The 14,083-nt window shown below is 45.6% G+C and overlaps 1 protein-coding gene across 6 annotated transcripts in view; it reads right to left on the bottom strand.

Annotated features, from left to right (window-relative positions):
• STK24 (serine/threonine kinase 24) overlaps positions 1–14,083 on the bottom strand; it is a 54,632-nt gene that overhangs the window by 22,398 nt on the left and 18,151 nt on the right. For all 6 annotated transcript variants that reach the window (XM_014466060.2, XM_023764206.1, XM_023764203.1 and 3 more), the window contains one exon: positions 4,904–4,960. In XM_014466060.2, coding sequence (XP_014321546.1) covers positions 4,904–4,939 — 36 coding nt within the window. In that variant the 5' untranslated portion in view covers positions 4,940–4,960. The remainder of the gene's footprint in view (positions 1–4,903; positions 4,961–14,083) is intronic.

Raw genomic sequence — 14,083 nt, forward strand, 5'->3', positions numbered from 1 at the left:
TATAATGTTATAAATTTAAGGAAGAATTTTCACCTATTTTTTGCCTTTTTAAAAGGGAAAAAAAAAGGTTTCTAAAGCTCAGTTCCATGGGGTAGTTCCCCTTCCTTCGCAGAGTGGGATTGAGCTCTGAGTAATTTTTATTATTAATTTATTTCAGCAAACAACGGAACCCCCCGAAAGAACTGGCCATGGACCTTTAAGACGGGTGGGGAGGGGGGGGGGGGGACGGGACAGAATTCTAATAGCATATCAATTTTTCATCTGAACAATAGTCCTCAGAATTACGTCTTCAGACTTGACAATGAATGCATCGTAACCCAAACCCACACATCTTAGCCCACACAATCCTGTGACATCACCAAGTACGCTTTAAAAAGACAGATGCTTTAGAGCCGAGGAATAAAAACTAAGACCCGCCTCCTAAGGCCGGGTTCTGCCTGATGAGCACACTCTCTCAGGCAGGCAGTCCTGGGTGTGTGTCAGGGCCGTGGCTGGGAAGGTGGCGGCGGGCGGGGAAGCTGAGACCCCTTCCTGCTTCACGACAGCTGTGCTCGTGCCCGGAACCGTCTTCTGGCTCATCTAGCGAGCTGGGCCGCCTCTGCTCACGGGCCCAACCTGGTCTACACAAAACCCACAGGGTCTGGGTGCAGGAGGGGAGGTTCTCCTCCTGACTGCTGGCTCCCTAGGATCCTGGGGGTCGGGCAGCAGGGCACACCTGTGATGGAGCAGCTTCGGCGCCTCACCTCGCACACAGGGGTGAGACGACGTGCTGCTCACTGTAGTTTTACTCGGTATTATGTGTTCAGGGAAAGTCACAGTGCCTGGGCCAACTAGCCTGCAAGGAAGTATCCCAAATTCTAATCGAGATACTATCCAAGTTACCACCGACTGAGGCAACAGGTCACACACTTTGTTCCACAGACCCTAACTGTTCCCAGTTATCTGACCCCAAGAGTCTTATTTTCAAGAAACACACATTGAGACAACTGTTCCAAAGACACAATCTGGAAACCCTGCCTGTCTGCCTTCTCCACATCTACTTTTGAGTGTTCATAGAAAATACAAGTTTCAGCACTCAAAATGAGGGAAAGCGCCGAACCGGTTTGGCTCAGTGGATAGAGCGTCGGCCTGCGGACTGAAGGGTCCCAGGTTCGATTCCGGTCAAGGGCATGTACCTTGGTTGCGGGCACATCCCCACTGGGGGGCGTGCAGGAGGCAGCTGAGCGAGCTCTCTCATCGATGTTTCTAACTCTCTATCCCTCTCCCTTCTTCTCTGTAAAAAATCAATAAAATACATTTTTTTTTTAAATGAGGGAAAGCCACTTTTCTCATAACCTAGGGCAGTGGTAGGCAAACTGAGGCTTGCGAGCCCCATGTGGCTCTTTGGCCCCTTGAGTGTGGCTCTTCCACAAAATACCGCGTGCGGGCGCGCATGTACAGTGCAACTGAAACTTCATGGCCCATACGCAAAAGTCAGTATTTTGTGGAAGAGCCACACTCAAGGGACCAAAAGCCACATGTGGCTCACGAGCCGCAGTTTACCAACCGCTGACCTAGGGGAAAGAGAAGGGCAGAGATGCTGGCATATTTGCTCTTATACACACCACCAGAACACAGTTGTTCAAAGTCATATCACAGAGTACAAGCCCACATCCTCCTCCACACAGACCACCAGCAACACGGGGCTAGGCTTGGGCTTAACTTCAACCTCCCTTCTATTATTACCCAGTCTCTGGAAAGAAAGAGCAGAGCAGCCTGGTATCATCAGCTAGGAGAGATAAGAAGAGCTCAGAAAAACTAATAGAAAAATCTCTTCCTGGATCACTGAGAACTGGCCCTTAAATCTGGCCTACACACCACCCACCAATGATTTATTCTTTATTTAGGGGGGGGGGGGTAAAGTGGATGTCCTTGGTGTCAAAACTCACTATAAGCGGTATTCAGTTGCTCTCTACATGACAGAAATCCTCACTAGTGGTAAGACCAGGCTGAGCTAAGTTCTCGGAGTCATATATTAGCACTCTCCACCATTACTATTTCTTTTTTTTTTTTTAATATATTTTATTGATTTTTTACAGAGAGGAAGGGAGAGGGATAGAGAGTTAGAAACATCGATGAGAGAGAAACATCGATCAGCTGCCTCCTGCACACCCCCTATTGGGGATGTGCCCACAACCAAGGTACATGCCCTTGATCGGAATCGAACCTGAGACCCTTCAGTCCGCAGGCCGATGCTCTATCTACAGAGCCAAACCGGTTAGGGCTCCATCATTACTATTTCTAGGCATTATAAACATGGCAGTCTCTATCATCGAGAGAACCGTGGAATTTTCAAATAACTGTTATAAAAGAAAGACTACCAGCTGCATCTCACCTCTGGGTGACTCTAATTCCCTCTCCCCAAGTCTGTTCTCTCAGCCTTCCTCTGCAGCAGACACCATTAACCAGGAACGTGGCCACCCAACAAGAGGCCACACCTGCCCACTTCCGCAGCAGCAGGTACAGCCACGTGAGTAAGTTCTCCCCAGTGGAACATGAGAAGTGACACATGCCCCTTTCCTGGCCTTGGCCTTGGAACACTGGCAGCCAGAAAGCACGACTGAAGACCAGGGAACACTATGGGATGCAGATGGTAGGACCACCCACTAGTGCAGGACCCTGGTGACCCTGTGGACTAGAGCCCACTGACCCCAACACGTGGGAGAGAAATAAATTTCTATCTTGTGTGAGACACTGGGGCCCTACAACAGCCATCTCATTTTTTAAAAACATGTTGCAGATACATGTTCAAGTTTGCCAAACATCTCTACATGGTATCAGATTTTTATATGTGACAATATCCCGGTTTTTAAAATCTGTTATAAACATAAGACCCTCTCAAAATAATACTAATAGTTTTCAATATGTAAAAGATAATTCTTGTAAAAGTGTGTCTTCTCAGAAAGTTGGGGGCAGAGATAAGAAGTGGAGAAAGATACAACAAGGTCAGAGGGAGCGAAAGGACAGCATGGGATCAGGGCAGGCCATAGACTTTTCGCCTGGTCACAAGGAGGTCCAAAGTCCAACTCTGTTTGCGAGCTGGGACACCTAACCTGAGTGTCCTGTTTCCTTATCAATGAAAACGAGATGATTAGGGACATCCAAAAAGGATGCCTCGTTCTTGTCACCAGGGCCATTGAGTGCAAAGTAGATGGCAATTTGCTGGGGCTCTCATACTCCACAAGACTTTTTTTCAAATGAAGAGTTCTATATTTCTTCCAACTGTTATGTCTAAAATTTCACAGACTTCAAGTCAAAGGTCCAAAGAAAGTTACCACTAAATAAGTAAATAACTGTGGCATTAATAATGAATACATTATAGCATTTAGAGACTAGAATTGCTGCCCTGAAAAACTTGAGGTCAGACAAGAATCCCCACCAACAATTTTTATATGCCACAAATGAAATTCACTTAAGATAATACAAAATCTAATTAAACAAAATGAGATAATTTTCTGCAGTCCTTAAGTATTTCCCAAAAGAGTAAAAAAAAAAAAAAAATCAAATTCTTTGTGTGTGTACATTTATGGAAAAGCAGAGAAACAAGTCATAAAATTTATCCAGTTGTTTTGTCACTGTTCCCATTTTAATGTAATGGTTCATACCATATTTAATATTTTTCTTGAAATTTCCTTTGAACATCATTTTGACCAACTGCTTTTATGGTTTATAATGTTAGAGGATTTTTTTAAAATTGGGTACATAAGCTTTTTAGAGGTTTACAGTTTTAGAGTTTTATCTTCCCCAAAAAAACTACGAATTGCTACTATTATTGTGAGAAAGCAAGCTCCTTTTAATCTTTGACATCTTTCCTTAGTGAATAAAACCTACGTAGACTATAACCACTAAAACACAGGGCTTCCTTCAGCTCTCACGCTGAGCAGTGAATAATGCAGACCATCACCTGACAACTTTCCATCAGGCAGGACCCACCCTCCAGTACCAAAATGATAGGTTAGGCCTGTCCTGGAAATCACCACTCACCCAAAGGCCAGCTTTTGTAGGGCAGGTAGGAAAGAGGGCTGATTACATTAATTTCGCTGCATAGCCACAGAGGGGAAAGATGTCAAGAGCTAAACTACTATGTGCAGTCTTTTAAGAACTGATTTTGCATATGCTGTGCCTCAAGGAATACTTAAACAATCCCTATGATTCACTGGTTGTTTTGGAGCATCTTGCCAGAGGCCAACATGTAAACCGTGTTTTACCATGAGAAGCAAGTCCCAGCCTGTGACTCTGAGGTCATTCTATACCTAGCTCCCATTATCTTGTGTGGGAGACAGTGGCACACACTAATGGTGCAGTAGGTCCGGTCCAGGCCAGGCAGCAGCCGGGAACGGGTGCTGGCCCGGCTCCTCCGCAGCCCCACTGCATACCCTGCCCCCTGCTCTGGTATGAGCAGCATGCTGCAGGCCTCACACCCTGCCTGGGTCTTACTCTGAAAATAGTTTAATTTGTTAAAATCCTAATTCTAACTAATTTTAAATTAAAATATTGCCCACATATTTTGGAAGCTAAGTTACTATCTGAAATTTAAAACAATGATAGGGTATTAGCTCTACAAAGGTTAAAACCAGTTTTGGAAAACTAGCAAACTGCTCTTCGGTAAGATAGTGACATGCAAAATCCTTCTTGGCTTTTATGAATAAATTCATGGGTTTTCCCAAGAAACAACAAAACTGGTTTCAAAAGTAGACCTGTAATTGTCAGTAATATATCAGAAGCAGAAATACATATTATAAGAAAGAGTTTGGCCCATTTTTCATAGAACTTAAAATAGAGAAACGGAAATGCATAAACATAGAATTACTTTCAAAACCAAGAAGAGCCTTAATACGCACGCAGGCTTCCGACAAATACTTACTAGATCTAGTGCAGAGCCTCCACCAAGATATTCCATTATTATCCACAACTTAGTATCCTACAAAAACAAAAAAGAGAGAAATTACTTTAAAAATGAGCAAAACCAGAAAAAAAATAAGCTATAGGGTTTTTTTTTGTTATTTTGAAACCATAAAATTTAATAAATACATATATACCATCAAGGAAAATGTGCCCAGTAAGCCGTGGGCAAGAGGCCTGCTGTGTCAGAGGGGCTGCCATGTCTGGCCAGGCCCTGTACCAGACTCTTCCAGGCAGGTGACCAGACTTTCTGGACCAGCCATCTCTGAAGATGGGACAAGACGGGACCACAGGGGGCTCCACTCGTAAACAACCTCCGGCCATGACCCACAAGCACAGTAGGGTTTGAGATCCAGTCCCCAAAGTCGTTCAGTCCAGCAGCAGTCACACAGTCTCCCCCTGGGTGTCAGCCAGGTGCCCGGAGCACACAGTCCTAGGAGCAGGTCACTTCCCTTCTGTGGCCTGCAGCTGTGATGCAGGGACTGACCCTCATCCCTGTGAGTACAGGGAAAGGCAATGCTCCGAAGATGGGGTGGTGGGCTGGCCGGCTAGCCTGAGCTTCGCAGAGGGCAGCCCATTTCAGACCCCCCGAGGCTGCCGTGCTCTCTCAGGGAGCTCCAGGAAAGGAGGCCCCTGCTGAACTAAGTCTGTGTCTGTGTCCACCTAGCTCCCCGCACCAGCGGGGTGAGGTGCCATTTGTGACTCTGTCTTTCCCTTTTCTCTCTCCTGAAACCATGCAGCTCCCATGACCTCCAGCATTCTCTTTTGAAACATAAATCCCAAACTGCTTCTCCCTTGAAAGCAAGCAAGCAAGCATCTGCACTGTTCTTCCCGTGTGGTGGTCAGGAAGACTCGGGCTTGGGAATGAGCCAGACCAGGGTTGGGATCCTGACCACTCCTTACAGCCTGAGGGGCCTGGGAAGGTATTTCCTCTCTAAGCTTCTGACCCATGCCCAGCTAAGTGCCAGAACAGAACAGCTGGTGAGATGAAGAACCCGTAACAACACCGGTGGCAGGTAACCCTTCACTGATACTGTGGTGGCTGACCCATCGAGCGCTGGTGGTGTTCTGGCCTACTGCCTGGGAGCCATGTCCATGGGTATGCTTATATCAGCAAGATTCATTGCTGACTCAGTGTTTTATGGTAGCTTTCGTGTGCATCAAGACAGGGTAGAAAAACAAAACCTTTCCCAAGGCTCTTCAGTACCTTCAGGACAGAACTGTGCCTCTGACCTTCAGATCATCCCCAAGAAGGCCCCTCTGCCAGGTGCCATGGACTCTGGCTTCTTGGACCATTTCACCTCAGCAGTTCCCTGTCAGGAAAACCCTCACCGGCCTCATATGCTGAACAGACTTTTGCTTTAGCACCTACTGGTCTGATTTCCATTTTTGATTTATTTGTCTAAGCGCCAGGGGACAGTGCCGCCAGGGGACCGTGCCAGGCACGCTCGAGCTCAGGAGGGCTACCTGTGGTGCTCTGCAGCCAAGGAAGGGTCAATCACACTGCCTGCACTCACTCAGGGAGGCGCTGATGCCTGCTCTGCACTTGCAAAAAAATCCCTTCTAAAATTTAGAACAAACCCTGACATCTGAAGTCAATTCTATAATATTCTAAATAGACAGTCCAAGTTTGACTGTATAGAGAACACTTACAAGCTTTTAAATGGCCTTGACTACTAATATGATGAAGACAATTTAAGTCTAGATTGCAAAAGGCACAGAAAGAAGCCTTAATGATGTGTTTGGAATCCACCTTATACATACAAAGATCTCACTTAACAACGACTCATCCAGTCAAGGGCACTTGCCTTGAACAGGCTCAATCACCTGCTGGACCTGCTGGTCCTGACTTAAAGAGAACTTCCTATCAGAAAGAGTGATCTCCAACCTCCTCTCTGTTCACAAATATGCCCAATGGCAGATCTCTCTTAACACTTGCCACTAGAGAATGTTGTGTTGCTCCTTCCAAGCATTCCAAAAGCATCCTGTCTGGTAGCTAGAAATAAACTATTCCAGGGAACGCCCAATACCATTTTTGATGACATGGGAAATTTAAATTGTTTTCCTATAAGGGAACTTAGATTTCTACTCTCATTCCCCTTTTTACGGGGCTGTTTGACCCAGCTCCCATCTCTTTTATTATTTTATGGGCACTAAGGGCAAGTTTTCAAGAGCAAGATAAACTCTCAGCAGGTCTGTAATTTCTCCTCACCTCACTCCCCACTGCAGGGAGCTGTGCAATAGGACAAGCTGGGAACAGCCTTTGCTGACTCTGGAGATTCCAGTGTCACCACACTGCTTCCTGGAACAACAAGACACAAGTGACCACACCTTGTCTGCCATTCCAAAGTTCCATCCTGGGTTAGCCTAGCAAGCAACTAACTACCAAGGAAACAAAACAACCCTTTAAAGTACTATTTCTTCCTTTCAGAGATAAGTGACCCATTTCCAGTGTTGTCCTAATACCACAGGGGGCATTAGAGCAATAGCAGGACACTGGCAAACCACTGCTCTCCAGCTAAAAGGCTAAAGCCCCACCCTTTCATTGTAGAGACTCCGCCTTTCTGGAGAGGAAGATGCAGTAAAAAGACCAGCCGGTTTCTATTTTCATCCAGCTGCTTCCTGGTACCAGACATGCTGGGGTATGAATGCTATTATGTAAACATCAAGTCCACCAGATTCAAGGACACTTAGGAAAACAGCAGTAGGTCCTTTTTTCAGGCCACTGCATTTTAAGTACCTTAGCTAGGTCCTATGACTAATGTGTTTTTGTCCCCAATTCCATCAGCACCACTAATCCACTAATTGGGGAATAAAATGGAAATTGCATCTCGAAAGGCTCCAGTGGCCACCGCCTCTTGCCTAGACTTGCTTTCCGACCTTACTGGGTGTGTCACTCACTCTTGCCATGGAGAGCCGGCCAGTCCCCACTCACTCGTGGCTGAGATGCCACTGGGCAGCTTTTCCCAGGGGCCAGCACCAGGAGGCAGCAGTAAGCAGGGTGAGTACCTGCCTTCCTTCGGCACAGGGAGCTTGCCTTCTAGAGCTGAAGACAACCTTCAACAATGCTTGACTAACTATAACTCACAAGTGGATGCCATGAGAGTGTATAGCAGGGACCTGCCAGCTCATGTCAAAACCTGAATGATGACTGGGCAATGGGGTCAGGGGGGAAGTGGAGGGAGGGGACCAGGGGGAGAAACGCAGGTCAGCAGCCAGGGGGCAGGAGTGAAGCTGCAAGGCAGGAAGAGGCAGCATCAAAGACCTAATGGAAAGAGGGCACAAGGAGGGGCGGGTGGAGAGTGACAAAGACCAATCTTGTAGTAGCTGGGGGTAAACATGTCAGACTTTCTCCCAAGTCACTGAAGGGTACCAAAGCAATGCTCGTTTGGCAAGCGCTCAATGTGTGTGGAGAAGGGGCTGGAAATAGTTAAAGGCTCATGTACGGTCTGGGGAGAGGTGAAGGCAAAGGTGAGTGTGACATCATCTGGAGAGGCTTGGGAGGCAGAAATGACAGGACTGGGTGGTGCGCAAGGAGGTCAAAGTGACTTCGGCTTTGGCCTCACTTGAATGAACACCTGGCAGTGCCATCTACTGACAGGAAGCCCAGGGGAAGGAGGTACGGGGCACAATTCGAGCGGTTTGACATAAAGGTGTCCACCCAGCATAGTGAGTCCATCTCTTTTATCTTTAGAAACAACAACAAACTCCTGGTTTAAAAACATCTGAGAGCTTCTACCAAATTCTATCATAACTTCCAAACTCCGGCTTGGTGAACTAGTGCCCTTCACAAGCTGTACCCTCTGTCGCCCCACCTCACTTCCACATGCTCTACTCCACGCCCCCAGAACGCACCCAGTCCAACCCCTACAGGTTTCTGCACAGGGGCTCTCTCTGCTGGACTCCCTGCACGTCCAGCTCACAGGGCAGCTCCCTGAGGAGACCGATTCAGGGTACCATCGCTCTCCTTCATTCTCCACACCCAAGCACTGTCCTCACCTTCCTCTCGCCTCAGAGAGAGGGTCATCTCACCCTCCACCCAGGAATGGCTTGCAGCTACATCAGCGTTTCCCATCCTTGACCTGACACGTGGGGAACAATTCTCTCTGTGGGCACTGCCTGGTGCCTATAGAGTCTAGCAGCATCCCTAGCTCTCTACCCACTAGGGGCCAGTACCACGGCTCCAGTTCTGTTGACCAAAAGGTACTCAGACACTTCCGATGGCCTCGAAGAGCCAAAATCACCCTCATTGCAAGTCACTGCACTGTATGATCAAGTGCTACTGTACCAGAAGCACTGGCGAATAATTCCCTCCTCATTCCAGCCGAGTCAGTTTGCATATAGGAACCCTGAAACCTCCAGCTAGAAGACTGTCACTTACTTACATGAGACACCCAAGCTTTGGATTCCTCAGCCCTAAAAAAAATGGTAATAATCTCCATGTTTCTAAACCTCACAGTTCAATTGACAATAAAATGAGATAATGAATGTAAAATCACTCTGCAAAGTTCGAAGTACTAAACATATGCAAAGTGCTATTAGCTTGTCAACATCATCACCCATAAATGCCTTAAAATAACCTGCAGAAACCGAATCAGCCCAATTAACAAGACCAAATAGTATTTCTCTGCATGGGAGTGTCTGAGGAAAATAAAATCTGGAACAATGATTCATACCCATTCTATACTGGAATTAAAAAAGAATTACTGCTCTCCCAGCCTTGAGGCAAGAGTGTCTGAACAGGATAGTCTGGTCAAAGAGACACTTGGCCTGTTCTCAGTGACCAGATGAGCATGCTGTCCCTGCCCTGATGTGCAAGCACGGCCCCCATAAACCTCACAAATAGTGACCTGTGAGGCACTCTAAGAGAAATAAATCAGAAGAGTTCTTAAAACAAGAATAATTTTAATCAGAATAATTTCATTTTTTAAAAATTACCTCAATGTAAATCATGAATTTTCCTGTAATATAATTTTCCCATATGGGGAAAGAAAATGGCTTATTTAATTCGGGAATCAAAATGTAAAAGGTACCCACAGAGGGAAGACCAATGAAGACACTGAGAGAATGTATCCACCTGCAAGCCAGAAGGAGAGGCCTGAGAGGAAACCACCAGGACTTATCTCAGACTTCTAACCTCCAGGTTTGTGGGGAAATGAATTTCTGTTGTTCAAGCCATGCCGTTTTTGGTACTTCATTATGGCAGAAAATAAGGACAGTCATCAATCCGTAAGTGGAAAACAATGGCATCTCAAGGAGTTCATCTTTCTCTTATTGTAAGGTTGAACACTTTTATATATTGGAGAGTCATGTTTATTTTCTATGAACCCTTAATTCATTTTCTTTGTCCATTTCTTTTACTGTGTTACAGAACTTTGTTAAAAACAGGAGCTTCTAACATTAAGAAAATTAGCCTTCTGCAACATGATCTGCAAATACAGCATTTTCCTCATCTGTCTTTGGGTTTTGCTTTTGGTAGTTTTTGCTTGCAGAAATTAATTTAATGGCGACACATCAATAATGACGCCACTTATACGCAACCTGAATTGTTGGCAACTGCTTCTTAAGAACCTGTGCTGGTGACTGAAAATGCGGGCTCCCTTTTCAAGGGAAAGGGGGCTTAACAGACAACAACAGATGACAGGAAGGTTAGAACAAGGTAAACAAGACAGGTTAAGATTCCACACAGTTAGCAAGATTTTTTTACACAGAAATTCTAAAATGAAGTTAAGTCCACTTTGCATCTACACTGAATCATCTAAAGTACAGCAGGTTTTATTAAAATACGAGTGGCCTGGTGCACGGATTCGTGCACATTGAAAGGACATTAGCTAGAATGCCTGGGGCGGCTCCACAGCTTGAAGGGAGTCTGCGCAGTGAGTGGGGTCCCTCTGGCAGGTGGGGTCCCTCAGACTGGCCTGTGGGATCGGGCCAAAACCAGCTCTTGGACATCCCCCAAGGGGTCCCGGAGTATGAGAGGGCACTCTGCAAAGTTGCTGTCGTACAGGGTGTGGAACGCAAATGCAAGTGTGCAGTAAACCAGATTTGGGAATCGCGAGGCCCCGAGAGGAATTGGGCTCCCTCCTCTCTGGTTCCAGGATGTGTCACCCGAGAACCACCACTGCCAAGTCACTGCAGCTCAGCAGCTCCTGCATTGAGCGTCTGCCCCCTGGTGGTCAGTGTGCGTCATAGGTACCGGCTGGTCGAACCAGTCACTTAGCCTTTTATATATATAGATAGATAGGTGGGGTAAGACTTCCTTAACAATATGTTTTTTAAAGCAAAGATACTTTTTTGTTAAGATGTGGGCATGAATAAAGAATGTTGAGACAGGATTTGAATCCTGCCTCTGACCCTTACCAGCTCTCTGACCCTGAGACCAGTCCCTCAGAGACTCCCTGACATCACAGCCTTCCAATTGTATTCAAGGTACAAAACATGGTTCCTGACCTCAAAAAACTTGTTTCCCTGTCTCACTGATGCTACCATTTCTTAAATAATTTAGACAGCTACTATGCACACGGTGTATATCTAGACTCTGACTTTCAAAAACTTTTCATAATAGAAAAAGTAGACAAATAACTACAATCAGACAGCCTGCAGTGGGTGCCACAAAAGAGATACAAAATGCCATGGGTGTTCAGAGAGGCCCATCTGAACGGAATGAGGAGAAGGCCTAGATGAGGCTCTAGGAGAGAAGTGGTATTTGAGCTGCACCTTGAAGAACTAAGACAGACAAACTGGGGCAGGGTGACAGGGGTGTTTCTGGCAGACACCTGGGGATGGTCAAGGAATAAAGTGATCCTATTCAGCTAAGCAGGCGAAAATAATGCCAGCTGGTGGAGTTTCAGCTTAACTTAATAAGCAATGGGGAATCACAACTTTCAAACAGGAGGATAAGTAACCAGCAACTACCTGCAGACAGAATGAATGAGCAGGTCGGGGCGGGCGAGACCTGGAGACACTCTAGAAGTGGCGCTGGTGAGTGTTTCAGCTAGTTTGAGCCGCGGTAAGTGAGGACTTCAGGAATACAGATGGGAAGGTCAGAAAGAGGACAACCAGGTGGACAGGGGAGGGAAGCAGAGATGGCTCTTTGTACTTTTCCAATATTGATGGGCCAGTCTGGTAGATACACCAGAGTAACAGTTGAAAAATATGGTTTTGGAGTCTGGGAGAGAGGTTGGAACCAGCACAGAGATGGTCATTGATACAGTGAAATTTAGTGTGTGGGGACCCACTGGGAGCCCTTTGGGTTAGTATGAAGATTATTTTAAGCTGAAAACATTTTCTATTTAACAGATGCAAAAAGAAGCCTGCTAGGACCTTCCCTTATCTGACTAAAGCAGCAATTTCTGGGAGGCGAGGCTGCATAAATCCCCTCTTTGGGGTGGGCCTACTCTCAGGAGGAAGAACAGAATAAACCTACCATAAATCCCCCGGCCTGGGCCTGAAGGAGGAAGCAGAACCTCTCCTATCTGTAGAGACAACAGCACACATTTTCTTATCTGCTGTAAAATCCCATTTGTCTTTCCTAAAGAAACACATTTGTTCTTCCCCTCCCTTTTCCTTAATTAGGATATAAGTCTCTATCATTTAATGAGTATGCACACTTATAAACTTTTTTCCTGTTAATCTTTTGTCATTTTAATTTACAGACCCCCCCTAGTCAAAAAGAGGGTAGAGGAAACGTTGTTTTCCTTTCTAACAAGTGACATATAGCAATATTTTTAAGTGAAGGGGTGCTCAGAATATATAAGCATGGGCAAAAGTAGGTTTACAGTTGTATGTGAAAGTTTATTCTTGTATTATTATTTATTCCTGTATTATGTATTTTTTTTCCTATAAGAACAACTGCAAGCCTATTTTTGCCCACCCCTGTATTCGAGTCATCCCAGGTAAATAAAGGTCAGTCCCTATCATTTTACTAATCCTTAGATAATAAGATGATCCCACAAGCATAGGAGAACATTAAATCCCTTTGAGTCACTTTCCCCATTGGCTACCCTACTTCTCAAGTGCATTTTGAACTTGTGCGTTATCTCAGCAACACAACTGAAGGCTGGCTGAGGCGGAATGACACAGCAGCTGTGGGTCTGTATCGGGCACCAATAGGGAAGAAGGCCTTACATTTAAACAGAATTTCTGTGGAAAATGATTTGTCAATACTGCCTGAAGAGGCTGCTGGAGTGAAGGAGCGAGGTGGGGACCCAGCACAGGTATGATGCACAGGGCACGGACTGCAGCACAGAAAGCCTGTGACTGGCCTGGCTGGAGCAGAGGAGGCGCATGCTGTGGTGGACCTTTTGTGTGTTAAGCACATTGCTGGTGCCCACGTACACACATTATTTCCACTAGTGCTCACCACATCCTATGAGGCAGCTGCAGTAGGCCCGGGCCCTAAAAAAGGAGCCAGAAGAGTAAAGGAACGTGCAGGTCCAAGAATGCAGCAGGTCCTAAAGCCTTCAGCCGGCCTCACCACCTCTCGTCCCATTAGCACACCCCTTCTCTGCTCACCCCAAAGCAATCCTGAGGCACACAGGTGGAAGGGGAATAATTCCGCACACCAAGAGTAAGCGCACTGATGAGGAAAGGGGTGGGGACAGGAGATCTCAGGCTTCCCTCTCTCTTCCCAGGCCCTGAGAGGAGAACAAAGGCAAGGAAAGTCTTCTAGTGTTGGAAACAAGTGTGAAATGGGAGAAAGGCCACTATACACAATTAAAAATAAGGTTGTACAATAAGACCTGAAACAGCACAAAGGGAAACAAGGCAACTGTAAATTACTGGATCAAATCCTTCGCGCAAACAAAAAAAATCAAAACATGATGTTGGAAACACTACATATACCAGAAACTACAGAAAAAAGCCAAAGGAAAACTTATAGCACTATGTATTCCTATTACCAAGCCGAAAAAGGAAAAAAATTAAATGTTCAATACAAAAGTTAGGAAGAAGACAGAAGCCTAAGGAAAGGAACCAACCTAAGGAAAGTAAGGAAAAGAATAAAGATAAAGATACATGTATAATTAATAGAAAATATTAGAATAAGCAATAATATACATTAATTTTAAAAATAATACCTCCAATGTCTGTAATCGAGAACAAAATACCAAACACACTAATTGCAAGTATAGCAAAAAAAAAA

Source organism: Myotis lucifugus, unplaced genomic scaffold (assembly GCF_000147115.1).
Source record: "Myotis lucifugus unplaced genomic scaffold, Myoluc2.0 scaffold_320, whole genome shotgun sequence".
Classification (NCBI taxonomy): Eukaryota; Metazoa; Chordata; class Mammalia; order Chiroptera; family Vespertilionidae; genus Myotis; species Myotis lucifugus.